The following is a 14,003-nucleotide window of genomic DNA, read 5'->3' on the forward strand; positions in this document are numbered from 1 at the left end:
GCTTGGCCTGCTGCGTTCATCCAGCTCTACACCTTGTTATCTCAGATTTTCCTGCATCTGCAGTTCCTACTGTCTCTAATGTTCTTGGGACCCGGGTTCAAATCCCACCGTGGTAACTGGTGGAATTTGAACTCAATAAAATATCTGGAATTAGGACCCCAATGGTGACAATGAAAATCAATTGTCAAATGTTGGAAAAACCCATCTGGTTCACTAATGCCCTTTAGAGAAGGAAACTGCCATCCTTACCTGGTCTCGTCTATATGTGACTCCAGACCCACAGCAATATGGTTGATTCTTAACTCTCCTCTGAGCAATTAGGGACAGGTAATAAATGCTGCCTAGCCAGCAATGCCCTCATCCCATAAACAAATAAAGGAAAAAAAAAAATTCACAGTAGAATCACTGCACATCCTGACCATTAGCTGTTACAAGTGACAGTGTCCCATTCCTTCATCACTTTGTTAGATACCTGAGTTAGCTGTGTGCTCTTGTGGAGCTGACACTGAGACCTTGAATGCACCACTGCAGCTATTTAAGGGCTGCAGCAGCAATTTTAAAGGTCGTGTGGGCAGGGGGGTAAGGGTGGCAGGTGCAGAATGTAGTGTGCAAAAATTATTTTGGAACTTAACCCAAGCTGCAAATTGAGGTCACATTCTTTCATGACAACAGTGTCAACACATCAAAAGTATATAATTATAGAGTGCTTCAGGAGATTCAGGGGCGTGAAAGGTGCCACATAAATACATGTGATTTATTTCTTTTTCCAAGTATAAGAATTAATGCAACAGTACACATGGCGCTGGAGGATCGGAGTTGCCAAATCTGGTATGTTAATGTAGCTTCCCTCATAGAGAATGGTACAGAATATCTGACAGGGAACTGGCCACAGTCTGAATGCTGTCTCACACACCCAAAGTACTTTAAAACAGATTTTTCAAAGCGTTGCATGTCCAGTATGCTTTGGATATGTAATTGCCATTGTTGATGCAAGTCTGACAAGTGACAATGATTGATTAATGCAGTGATGTAGTTTGCTTTAGGCAATGACAGTCTCTTGTTCACTTTCTTCTGCTCTTGCATCATTTACATCCAATTGAGCTCTAGAAAGGAGTTCATGCTTCATCAGAATAATGGCAACTCTAATAGTCCATCCATGCTGCATAAAAGTGCCAGTCCAGATTCAGTGCTCTTGCCTCGGGAGAGTGGTTTGAACTCATAAACTCCTGCCTGGGAGGTGAGAAGGAAAGGGTATATGAGGAAGGACTTGAGGATAATGTTGCTCAAAATATACCTACGGCAAACACCGACTCCACATGCATCCTGCAAAGTTGTGACTTTATTAAACATACTTGACCCCACAGCAACACAATTGATATGTAACTGTTCTTTGGGTGATACATACTGGTCTATCCAATGATATTCACGAGCTGTGTAAAAGTAAAGGAGCCCAGACCATAGGGATATTCTGTTATGAGAGAGAGAAATGACTGCAATGGTTTAACCTGAGGGTCACCATGCCTCATGTGAGGGGAGAGGTTGAGAAAGACCAGCCCTTCATGGTAACCTCAGCCTGTGATGGAAATTGAACCCACTCTGTTGCAAACCAGCCATCAAAGCTAACCAATCTACCCTCCAACAATGAAAGGAAAAAACATTGAGTCATCAATGACAGAGCATTTAAGGAGGTTATACAAGGCTGTTGTGGTGCAGTGGTAGTTTCCCTGCCTCTGATCCAGGAGGCCCCAGTTTAAGTCCTGTCTGATTCCAGAGGTGTGTAATGACATCGCCGAACTAGGCGATTGGAAGATATCTATAAGGATATCATTCAGCCCATTGTGCATGTGGGCTCTGTGTTGGAGCTACCAACTATCATTCCCACCAATCCCTTCCAAATGCATGACCTCTCCCACCCAGAAGAACCAGGGCAGCAGAAACATGGGAATGCCACCACCTGCAAGTTCTCCAATAAACCACTCAGCGCCCTGACTTGGAAACATATTGCCATTCCATCAATATTGCTTAGTCAAAATCCCGGAATTCCTCTGCTAATATCGCTCTGAGTGTCCATACACTATACAGACCGCAGCGGTTCAAGAAGGCAGCTCACCACCGCCATCTGCAGGCCAGTTAGAGATAGGCAATAAATGATGGCTCAGCCAAAGTTGCCCACACCTTAATCAAGAAAAAAATCCTACTTCCATATTTTGTATCTATAACACAGATAATCCTTCTCCTCCGAATATTTACCCAATTCCTTTTGAAACCCCCAAATTGAATCTCCTCATAAGATCCATTCTGGACCATTATAAGTCACTGGGTAAAACTATTTTGGCCTCATGTTGACTCCAGGTATGTTAAATTTGTATCTGAATCTTCCACCACTGCGGAACAGTCACTCCTTTTTTTTTCCTTTATTCATTCATGGGATGAGCGTGTCACTGGCCAGGCAGCATTTATTGCCCAATCCCTAATTGCCCAGAGGGCAGTTAAGAGTCAACTACATTGCTGTGGGTCTGGAATCACATGTAGGCCAGACCAGGTAAGGATGGCAGTTTCCTTCCCTAAAGGACATTAGTGAATCAGATGGGTTGCCTGACAATTGGCAATGGATTCATGGCCATCATTCCAGATATTTTAAGTTATTTGAATTCAAATTCCACCAGTATTCAAACCTGGGTTCCCAGACCATTACTGGGTCTCTGGATTAACAGTCCAGCAATAACACTGCTAGGCCATCGCCTCCCCTAGTATAGTAGTACAGTAGCCATGAATCCATTGCCAATTGTCAGGAAAAACCCATCTGGTTCACTAATGTCCTGTAGGGAAGGAAACTGCCATCCTCACCTGTTCTGGCCTACATGTGACTCCAGACCCGCAGTAATGTGGTTGATTGTTAACTGCCCTAAAGGGGCAATATATGCTGGGCCTAGCCAGTGATGCCCACAGCCACTGAACAAATAACTTTTAAAAAAATCAGCAAGTGCATTTCGAAAGTGCTTCATTGGCCATGATGAGCTTTGGGACATCGTGTGTTTGTGAAAGGCACTATAAAATGCTCAACTTTCTCTGGAGAGAAACCCAGAACAAGTTTCTGAGATGAAAGCTCTGTTGTATATATTACATGTTGCGATTTGGATTTTAAAATAGAGACGGCTGGACATTGGTCAGTTCCATGAAAGTAATTTTTATAAACAGGTCAGAAAGTCATCTGGAACAGTGATCTTAGTGCTTCAATTCCAGAAAAATGTGTGACCTCAGTTAAGTGCCTGGGTCGTCTCTTGCTGGTTGATAGAATGTTTTTACTGTTTTATATATAATACACCAGAAAGCCATAAGGTTTAGGTTTGTCTAAAACTCATCTTACACGATCAACAGATCCTTCTATTCCATTCCCCCTTATATATTTACCCACGTTAGCACTGATAACAGAAAGAAACATTTCTCAGTGATATGTCAACTGGCAGCCAGGATGAAACATAATGCAGTTGTGTGTTCAGAGATTTGTCAGTTCATTTCATTTACCAATTTATTGAAGAATCCAACAGACAAAAAGCAATTATACACAAATATTACATTCACCAGGCACATAAGTGCCTGGGCTAACTTTAAAGTTCTTAGTTTATAACACAGCAACCTGCTTCCTGTAGAGTGTCATGCTTCCTGTGATCTGAGGTAAGATGGAGTCTGAGATCTTCATGCCCTCAGGTCTCATGCTATGATACAGCAATGGTCATGTCTCTTAAAGGTATATTGACATACGCACTGTCAGACATAACATCATAGAGGAGGTTACAGAGGTAACAAAATGTGAGGCAATTTGAGATTTGAAATTGAGAAGATTGGAGGCATCCCTGAGAAGCTTTAATGTTTAAAAATGATTTGTGTGAGCTGAAGATGTTAATGAAATCCCATTACATCCTCACCTCACCCTCAATGAAAACAAACAAACTGGACAGGAAAATACCCCCTGAGGAATCCATATTGGCAATCTGTGATAGTCTTATTTATTTTTGCCATTATGCTTTGTGATTTAATCTTTAATAAGGGTCCATATAACTTTACCTAAAATGGGGGCACTTCACTGCTCTGTAACATGCTGGGTCATTTTGGCTCTCTTTCTTAAACATGTTTTTAGAAGCCCGTTGACATCTTTTTCCTGACATCCACAGACAACTGTGTGGAGAATTCTAAAGGTGTTTTTGATTTGACTTGATTTATTATTGTCACTTTCACCTAGGTACAGTGCAGAGTTTTGTTTTGCATGGAGTACAGGCAGATCGTACTATACAATGTGCATTATCGCAACAGAACAGAGCGAGGAATACAATGTTATGGCTGCAGAGAAGGTGCACAAAGAGTGAGATAAAAATTAAATTTGAAATTTGAGAGGTCCATTCAGAAGTCGAAAAACAGCGGGGAAGAAGCTAATATTGAATCTGTTGGTCCACGTGTGTTTAAGCTTTAGCTGGGTTGAGCTACAAGAGTGTTTTTTGGTTGGGATTAACTCTGGTTGGAGTCCTTGGAATTAGAAATGCAATGGCTTGTTTTTATGATAGAACAGTTGTACCAAGGCTGAAAGGAAGAATTTAAAAGCCAGTGGCTGTATGATACAGAAACCTGGTAAACATCAAGGAAGGAGGGATGAGAACTGGGTACTAATAAGATTCGTGCATCAGGGGGTTTGTGAAATTCATGGGAGCAGCAAGGAAAGCAGCCAGGAAGGGATCGAAATGGTGTGGTCATCTGTTTTAAAGGGATAGGAAATGTGAGGCAAGTGATGGGGATGGGATTCTCAGGGAGGAGAACAGAAAGATTCCAGAGCAGATCGAAAGGTACGGCGGTGAGATACTTAACTTCAGCTGACTTGGAAGAGGAATGGGATAGTGCCAGGAGGAGATGGAGAAGGGGGATCATCTACCATTAATAAAAGGAGAGAAGAGGAGAAGATCTCACCTCCTGACTCCCCAGAGTCTACCCACAAGGCACAGGTCAGGTGTTTGATGGAGCAGGGTTAGCTCAGTTAGGCAATGGCTCGTTTGTGATGCAGCATTACACCAATAGTGTGGGTTCAGTTCCTGCGCCATCTGAGCTCACCGTGAAGGATTTTTTTTGTCAACTTCTCCTCTCACCTGAGGGGCGGTGACCCTCAGGTTAAACCACCACCAGCTGTCTTTCACTCATGAGAGAGCAGTCTATGATCTGGTACGATTATGGTGGTTTTACCTTTACTCCCCAGTTGCCTGGATAAGTGCAGCTCCAACAATACTCAAGAGGCTTGACACCATCCAGGACAAAGCAGCCCACACAGAGTTGGAACCACATCCACAAATATCCACTCCCTGTACAATCGACACTAAGTAATAGCTGTGTGTACCATCTGCAAAATGGAATAGCCTGTATTGCCCTACATCTTAGGAATGAATACAAATTGAAGAGGAAGAACAGTGTTACTTTGGAAGGTGGGCTATGTTGCAATGATGCCGTGCAAAGTGTTTCAGTATATTTTGGCCATTCGGATCCCATCTTATCTTCCTTGTACTGTTGAATTCCAGGCAAAGGCCAATATAAGTGAGTGATGGCCTGCGCTGATTACATGGGGAGATGTCCAGGACTAAGCACTGTGCTCGTTAAGGGTGATCATCCAGGGAACTGGCTCAGCACAGGTTGAGTGAGCTTTCTGATCTCATACAGTCATACAGCTCGGAAACAGACTCTTCAGTCCAACCAGTCCATGCTGACCATAATCCCAAACTAAATGAGTCCTGCTCCTGGTTCATATCCCTCCAAACTTTTCCTATTCATGTACTTACCCAAATTTTTTTTTAACATTGTAATTGCGCTCATATCCACCACTTCCTCAGGAAGTTCATTCCCACATAAACAACCCTCTGTGTAAACAAAAATTGCCCCTCATGTCTTTTTTAAACCCCTCTCCACTTTCCTTATAAGTGTGTCCCCTAGTCTTGAAACACCCCCATCCTAGAGAAAATATAACTACCATTAACCCTATCTATACCCCTCATTATTTTATAAGCTTCTATAAGGTCAGCTCTCAACTCCCTAAGGTCCAGTGGAAAAATGTCCCAACCTATCCAGCCTTTCTTTATAACTCAAACTTTCCATGCCCAGCAACATCCTGGTAAATCTCCTCTGAACCCTCTCCAGCTTCTTGTCTAGCTGAGTAGTATGTTCCTTATTGTATAGGGTCCTATATCAGGCTAGGCTTGTTAATATATCCAAGGTCAGTCCTTCAGTATTTCCACTTAAAAACAAAAACCTCATATTCAGTCCCCAGAGGCTGAAGAATGAGGGAAAACTTTGGTTTTGCCACTGAGAGATGGCTATCAGTGTTACATCTGTCCTGAGCCAGCAGAGGGAGACGCGTTCTAGGATATCAGAATGCAGCGCCAGGGAACAGTGCAACTGCTTATGCTCAGCGAGAGTGGAGGAGTAAATGTTTCAGAGCCAGTCACAATAACTGGCCTTTGATGAGCCAATTTTGATATGTGCCGCCATGCCTTACATATGCAAAGTAAAGCAATGCTTCAGTTAGATCCCTCTCCTGCAAGCTCCTGAACTGTGATCGTTTGTTGCTCCCTTCTGGAGGCATGGGAGCTGAAACCGAAGAAACGTTTGTGCTTCAGCTACTGTGGTTAATGCCGTTGGTGCCGAGCCGGAACAGCAGAGCTTCGGGTCCTGGTAGAGAATTTGAAGCTGCAATTACTTTGCATTGCTGGAGGCCTGCTGTATTGTCTTCCTGATTCTATGTTAATGCCAAGGCAAGGTTTGCTCCCTTGAACTAAAAATCCCATGCTCCTCTTTTGCATGTTTGCTAGACCATCTTCAAAAATACTTCATTGCCTTGCAAGTGCTGTAGGACATTCTGTAGGCTCAAAAGGTGCTACATCAATGCAAGTCCTTCTTGTTTTTGTAAACATTCTTAGAGCACCAGTAGCCAGCAGTCTGTGAGAATAGAAAAGGATGAAATCGCTGTAATCCTACCAGTCCATAGAGCTGTGCTCTCATCAAGGATGGACAAATGGTGGCTCAGTGTGTTAGCACTGCTGTCTCACAGCACCAGTGACCCGGGTTCGATTCTACCCTGGGATCTTTCTTATTTACATAAACGATCTGGATGTGAATGTACAAGGCATGGTTAGTAAGTTTGCAGATGGTACAAAATTAGGAGGTATCGTTGATAGCGAGGAACGTTACCAAAAATTACAGAGGCATCTCGATCAGATGGAGAAGTGGGCTGAGGATTGGTAAATGCAGTTCAATACAGATAAGTGTGAGGTGTTGCGCTTTGGAAAGTCAAACCAAGGTAGGACTTATACAGTAAATGGTTAGCTCCTGAGGAGTGTTGTGGAACAGAGGGATCTAGGAGCACAAGTACATTGTTCATTGAAAGCAGCGTCACAGGTGAACAGGGTGTTGAAGAAGGCATTTAGTGTGCTGGGCTTCATCAGTCGAGGTATTGCGTACAGGAGTTGGCACGTTATGTTACAGCTGTATAAGTCGTTGGTGAGGGTGCACTTGGAGTATTGTGTATAGTTTTGGTCACCCTGTTATAGGAAAGATGTTGTGAAACTTGAAAGGGTTCAGGAAAGATTTACAAGGATGTTGCCAGTGTTGGAGGGTTTGAGCTACAGGGAGCGGCTGAATAGGCTGGGGCTATTTTCCCTGGAGTGTCACAGGCTGAGCTGCGACTTTACAGAGGTTATAAAATCATGAGGGACATGGATAAGGTGAATAGCCAAGGTCTTTTTCCTCAGGTAAGGGAGTCCAAAACTAGAGGGCATAGGTTTAAGGTGAGAGGGGAAAGATTTAAAAGGGTCAACTATTTGCAGAGGGTGGTGTGTGTATGGAATGAGCTGCCAGAGGAAGTGGTGGAGGCGGGTACAATTATAACATTTAAAAGGCATTTGGATGGGTATATAAATAGGAAGGGTTTAGAGGGATATGGGCCAAATACTGGCAAGTGGCACTAGATTAATTTAGGATATCGGGTCAGCATGAATGAGTCGGACCGAAGGGTCTGTTTTTGTGCTGTGCATCTCTATGACTTGCAAAGCGCCCAGCCTCTTTTGATAATTCCCAATATAATATCAGAATTCTCACCACTCTTCACATAAAGAAGTTTCTCTTGAGTTCCCTACTGTGTTGGTTAATGGCTGTCCCCTGTCGATGGTCCCAGTTTTGCTTGGGATTCAAATAAAGGATTCAAAAATCAAATCTCTGCTGCCGAAAACTACCACATCTCCCTGCAGCTTGTGGTTGTCAGTGGGTAAAGGAAGCTGGAGATTAATAGATTTTTCTAACTGAGAGATATATAAAGAATGGGGTCAACATAGTTGGTTACAGACCAGCCATGATCCAACTGAATGGTGGCATGGATCTACAAGGGCCAATTAGCCCACTCCCAATCAAACATACGTAAACCAACCTCTGCACTGCTGATCATGAGATAAAGCACAGCATGATCCACCTCCTTACCTTCGAATCACAAGCCTTCTCTGAAGAGAAATCCACATCATTGCAGCTCACGGGTCATCATTCTGTACCTTCCTGCTCCTTAGCTGCAACTTATATGGTCGTGGCGTCATCACGATTTTGAACAAGCCTTTGAGGTCTGGGGGTGTGGTTTTATCAGGCCAATGAAACTCAAACTTCTGAAGCAGCGAGGTGAAGAACAGGAAGAGCTCCATTTTGGCTAGTTTCTCCCCAAGGCACGCTCGCAAACCTGTCACGTGTGTCGGGAGGTGGAAGAAGATTTATTTAGTCAGGTCTACGGGCAGTTACGATCTTCCACAACATGGGCAGGATACTCCAATACCTCATCGGGATTGAGCACGGATGCTGGTGGGGTGCTACGGTTTATGTCTTCGGCCTTTTGCCAGCACCACCCTCCCCCGGCGTCCTGGAGGTAGTCAGCAAGTTCACCCAACTGTAAGAGCTGGGTAGGTACCTGACCGCTTAAAGCCAACCTGAATCACTTGGCCCTTTAGGTCCTGGCGGGGCTAGGCCTAGGAAGCCTCTTGAGGAGGCCGGCCTTCTGGGCAGGCTTTGAGGCCCTCTCCCAGCTGCCCAGTTTCAATCACAACTAAGAGCCCCGTGGTGGGGGGAGGATGGGGGAGACTCATGTACCCAAGAATACTAAATGAATCACAGAATCCCTACAGTGTGGAAGCAGGCCACTCAGCCCATCCAATCCACACTGGCCCTCTGAAGAGCACCCCACCCAGACTCATCCCCCTGCCCAATCCCTATAACCCCGTATTGCCCATGGCTAACCCACCTAGCCTGCACATCCCTAGACACTATGGGGCAATTTAGCACGGCCAATCCACCCTAACCTGCACATCTTTGGACTGTGGGAGGAAACCGGAGCACCCAGAGGAAGCCCACACAGACATGGGGAGAACGTGCAAACTCCACACAGGCACCGAAGGTGGGATTGAACTGGGGGGGCGTAGCCTCAAAATAAGGGGGTGCAGATTTAGGACTGAGTTGAGGAGGAACATCTTCACCCAAAGGGTTGTGAATCTGTGGAATTCCCTGTCCAGTGAAGCAGTTGAGGCTACCTCGTTGAGTGTTTTTAAAGTAAAATAGATAATTTTTTGAACAGTAAAGGAATTAAGGGTTATGGAGAGCGGGCAGGTAAGTGGAGCTGAGTCCATGAAAAAGATCAGCCATGATCTTATTGAATGGCAGAGGGCCCAAATGGGCCTACTCCTGCTCCTATTTCTTATGAAGCCGGATTCCTGGTGCTGTGAGGCAGCGGTGCTAACCACTGAGCCACTGGGCTGTGGTTATGCTTTCTTTTGATGTGTGTACAAGTTTAAGAAGTTGTGGAAATTCTGCCTCCATCTTGAGGCACCTTCTTTCTCTATATCTCTCTCTGGCTCTCATCTGAAAGTGGATACTTCTTCCAAGCTGCCAGAGAGACCGCCTGCTGCCCTTAACTGTACAGTGAACACAACCCTCTGGCCATTAATTAACCAGTTTGGAAAAACATCATTGTTTTCCCTTCAAGGTACAGATCACATTGCACTCTGATGTTAGGGTCTGAATGCCTGCAGGGGGTAATTCCTGCCTCATTCTCCAAATTCTCTCAATGGCAGACCATAGCACAACTGCCACGGTCCACTCACTGAGAAAACAAACAGCACAACGATGACAGAATGGACGTCTATAAACATTGGAATGGTACGTTTGTTCTCTTCACAATGGCACAGCTCACTCGTTTGGAGGTCCAATGGGGTAAGGTGAAAATCCGCACGGTTCTGAAATCCGAATTTTAACCACCAATCGTTCACTTACTCACCCATTGAGAAAGGGATGAACGCGTCTGGTTTGAAAAACTCTCCTTTTTCATTCAGAAAGTTCTCGGGGTTGAACTGGTTTGGATGCTTCCATTGGCTCTCCTCAAGCAAGACTGATGACAGGTTTATTAAAACAACAGTGCCCTGGAATAACAGCACAAAATAATGCAGAGGTACCTGGTTATATGGAAACATGGAGCTCATTTCATGCACATGCTATTAATTTCATAGCCTGGGTTTTTCAATCAGGTATATAATGAAAAAACATATTCCCCCTCATGTACCATCAGCTGGAGAGATCTGTTGACTGCTAACATCTCTGCCTGTAATCTACAGGCGTTTACACACAAGGGGAAAAAGATAGGTTTCTAAGCAAAGAAAGGCTTCATGCTAGATTCTGATGTTTGCTTACACCCTGAAGTCCAGTTTGAAACCTTACCCTCATCTGTAGATGATCCAGTTTTCAATATGATTGCCAAAGTTTCATTGACCTGAAAGATTTTACACTGTTCCCTTCTCTACAGATTGGGTGGCGCAGTGGCCCAGTGGTTAGCACTATTGTCTCGCAGCACTGGGGACCTGGGTTTGATTCCAGCCTCAGGTGTGATGCTGCTTTCATGTTAACTACATTATTCCATTGAGGTTTCTCTTTCAGCTCCTTTTGCAGTCTATGACATTTTTAGCAGATGTATAACAATGCAAGTTTATGTCCCTGGTTCCTTTCACTTCCTAGAGTCTCACTTCTACATGCCAAATCAGGCTGAGATCCTCGAAAATCATTCCATATATGTGTTAGTCTAACGGCCTCTAACACCTGAAGGAGGAGAAAGACTCCAAAAGCTTGTGATTTCAAATAAACCTGTTGGACTATAACCTGGAGTCGTGCAATTTCTGAACTTGTCCCCCCCAGTCCAACACCAGCACCTCCACATCATCCTTTCATACAGAAGACCAACTACTACAGACTTTCTGATTAGTTATTAACATGCAATAGCTTACTGTGCTCATCATAATAGTAGATGCTTTAGTCTCTCTCTCTCTCTCTCTCTCAGGGATTGGGGACATATTTTTAAGGTGAGAGGAGAAAGATTTAAAAAGGACATGAGGGGCAACATTTTCACACGGAGAGTAGTTCGTGTGTGGAATGAACTGCCAGAGGAAGTGGTGGATGTGGGTACAGTTACAATGCTTAAAAGATAAGGTCAAAAATTACATGAAACCACGTTATAGTCCAACAGGTTTATTTGAAAACGCAAGCTTTTGGAGTCTCGCTCCTTCCTCAGATGTTAGTGAGAGAGGTGGCATCAACCACAGAATTTATAAGTAAAAGATCAAAGGGTCATAGAACTGATGCGAATATATTGAACAAACCTAAGATGGCTGTTAGATCTTTAATCAGTTGGAAAGGAGATACAGGTTTCAATTGATTAATATGCAAATCCCAGAATTTCTTTCGGTTACTGACCTGAGATAACTTAAGGTTTTATGTGCCATCTCAGGTCAGACAATGCATTTTGGGTGTAAGGCCTTGTTTAGAATCTGACTGTGTTTTAACTTGGAGTCAGACTGGTTTTATTTCTAAAGAAGGAATTTATAAAATGCTACATTGACTCTCTGTGTACAAATTGTGTGCTTTTTGAACATTCACATTAGTTCTATGACCCTTTGATCTTTTGTTTATAAATTCCGTGCCTGATACTAACCTCGCTCACTAACACCTTAAGGAGGAGTGAGGTTCTGAAACCTTGTGATTTCAGATAAAGCTGTTGGACTATAACCTGGTGTCATGTGATTTCTGACCTTGTCCCCCCCAGTCCAACACCGGCACCTCCACATCGTAATGTTTAAAAGTCATTTTGATAAGTTCATGAATAGGAAAGGTTTGGAGGGAAGGAACCAAGTGCAGGCAGGTGGGACTAGTTCAGTTTGGGATTAAGGTCAACATGGACTGTTTGGACTGAAGGGTCTGATTGCATGTTGTATGAGTAAGACACTATGACTGGCCCAAGAGACCTGTTTCTGTCCTGTAATCAGGGAAAAGCACAACCCTAGGAAAGAATAAATCACCTTTTTCAATGTGTATCCCATAAATTCAGTGTCTTGTGTTGTAGCATGACTGACTGCAAACGGAAGAATGTTGCCAAATCTTTGGATCTCGTGAATGACAGCGTTAACATATGGCATGTCGGGCCTATTGCTCAAAGATGGGGCACGGGAGCTGCCAATCACCTGGTCGATCTCCTTCTGACACTTCTCTGTAAAACAAAAGAGGAATATCAATATAAACAACAAAAACAGAAATTGCTGGAGAAAGTCAGCAGATCTGGCAGCAAATGTAGGAAGAATGCAGAGCTAACATTTTGAGTACTTCACTGGAAAAGTTAGCAGCTGGGAAAAAACATGGGGTTTATGCTGAAGGTGACGTTGGGATAGTGTGGGTGGGGTAAGAGGTGAGTGGTTGTGTGGAGCCCAGAGACAGAGAGAGAAAAAAATGAATGGGACAGGTAAACAAGAAGATTATGGATGGCAGACCAGAGCAGAAGAAATGCTGAATAAGTGACAATGAGAACTGAGAGTAGCAGAGAATGGGTTAGCTGTACTGAAGGCAACCCACATAATGTGAGAATGGGCCTAGGAGTAGGTTTAGATTTAGAGTTTATTGTCATATGTACTCAAGTACAAAAGTACAGGAGTACAGGGGAAAGTTTTTAGTGCCACCACAGACGGCACCATCATAGGTACAAGACCGAGGTGCAAAAACGTAAGAACAAGGTAGAAAGAAGTTAGGAATAGAGTGAGAATGGGTGACTGCGTGACATGTCATAACAGGACCCCAGGTGTGGGGGTGGGTGAAAAACATGGAAGGATGGAATCAGGCTGCAAAGTTATTCAACTCGATGTTGAATCCTAGAATTTGCAGGGTCTCCAAGCAGAAAATGAGATGTCATTCTTCAAGCTCATGCTGAAGCTTGCTGGAGCACTGTGAATGAGATGTTGGCGTAAGAACATGGTGGTGTGTTGAAGTGATAGGCAAAACTGTAAGCTTGGGGTCATTTTTACAGGCAGAGTGTAGGTGGTTTGCAAAGTGGTCAACAAGTCTGTGTTTTGACTCCCTAGTGCAGAGGGGACCACATTGTAAGCAACGATTACAGTAGATTAGATCGAGCGAAGTGCAGGTAAACTGCTGCTCCACCTGTAAGGTGTGTCTGGGGCCTTGGATGGTGAGGAGGGAGGAGGTAAATGAGCAGGTGTGACACCTTTTCTGAAGAAGGGTCCCGACCCAAAACGTCAGCTTTCCTGATCCTCTGATGCTGCCTGGCCTGCTGTGTTCATCCAGCTCCACAACTTGTTATCTCTGACTCCAGCATCGGCAGTTCCAAAAATCTCTGAGGTGTTACACCTTCTGTGATTACCCTGGGGAGATGCCGTGGGTGTATGAGGACTTGTTGGGAATGGATAAAGAATGGACCAGGTTGTCTTGGGTAGAATGGTCCCGCTGTGGAATGCAGATAAGAAGTATTGGGGAGGTGAGAGATGGGTCCTGGGGTGTGAGGGATGAGTATTGGGGAGGTGAGAGATGGGTGATGGGGTGTGAGGGATGAGTATTGGGAGGCGAGAGATAGGTGACGGGGGTGTGAGGGATGAGTATTGGGGAGTGTGAGATGGGTGATGGGG

At 44.2% G+C, this 14,003-nt stretch overlaps 1 protein-coding gene across 5 annotated transcripts in view; it reads right to left on the reverse strand.

Annotated features, from left to right (window-relative positions):
- LOC109920436 (cytochrome P450 2J2-like) overlaps positions 1 to 14,003 on the reverse strand; it is a 44,744-nt gene that overhangs the window by 6,319 nt on the left and 24,422 nt on the right. Inside the window, exons 7-10 of one of the 5 annotated variants that reach the window (XM_020520465.2) lie at positions 12,396 to 12,583; positions 10,331 to 10,472; positions 8,500 to 8,746; positions 723 to 1,230 (exon numbers count right to left, since the gene is read on the reverse strand). In XM_020520465.2, the coding sequence (XP_020376054.1) occupies positions 8,547 to 8,746; positions 10,331 to 10,472; positions 12,396 to 12,583 (530 nt within the window). In that variant the 3' untranslated portion in view covers positions 723 to 1,230; positions 8,500 to 8,546. The other 4 variants (XM_048617582.1, XM_048617585.1, XM_048617583.1 and 1 more) reach the window with 4 other exon arrangements.

This window comes from Rhincodon typus, chromosome 37 (assembly GCF_021869965.1).
Source record: "Rhincodon typus isolate 14 chromosome 37, sRhiTyp1.1, whole genome shotgun sequence".
Classification (NCBI taxonomy): domain Eukaryota; kingdom Metazoa; phylum Chordata; class Chondrichthyes; order Orectolobiformes; family Rhincodontidae; genus Rhincodon; species Rhincodon typus.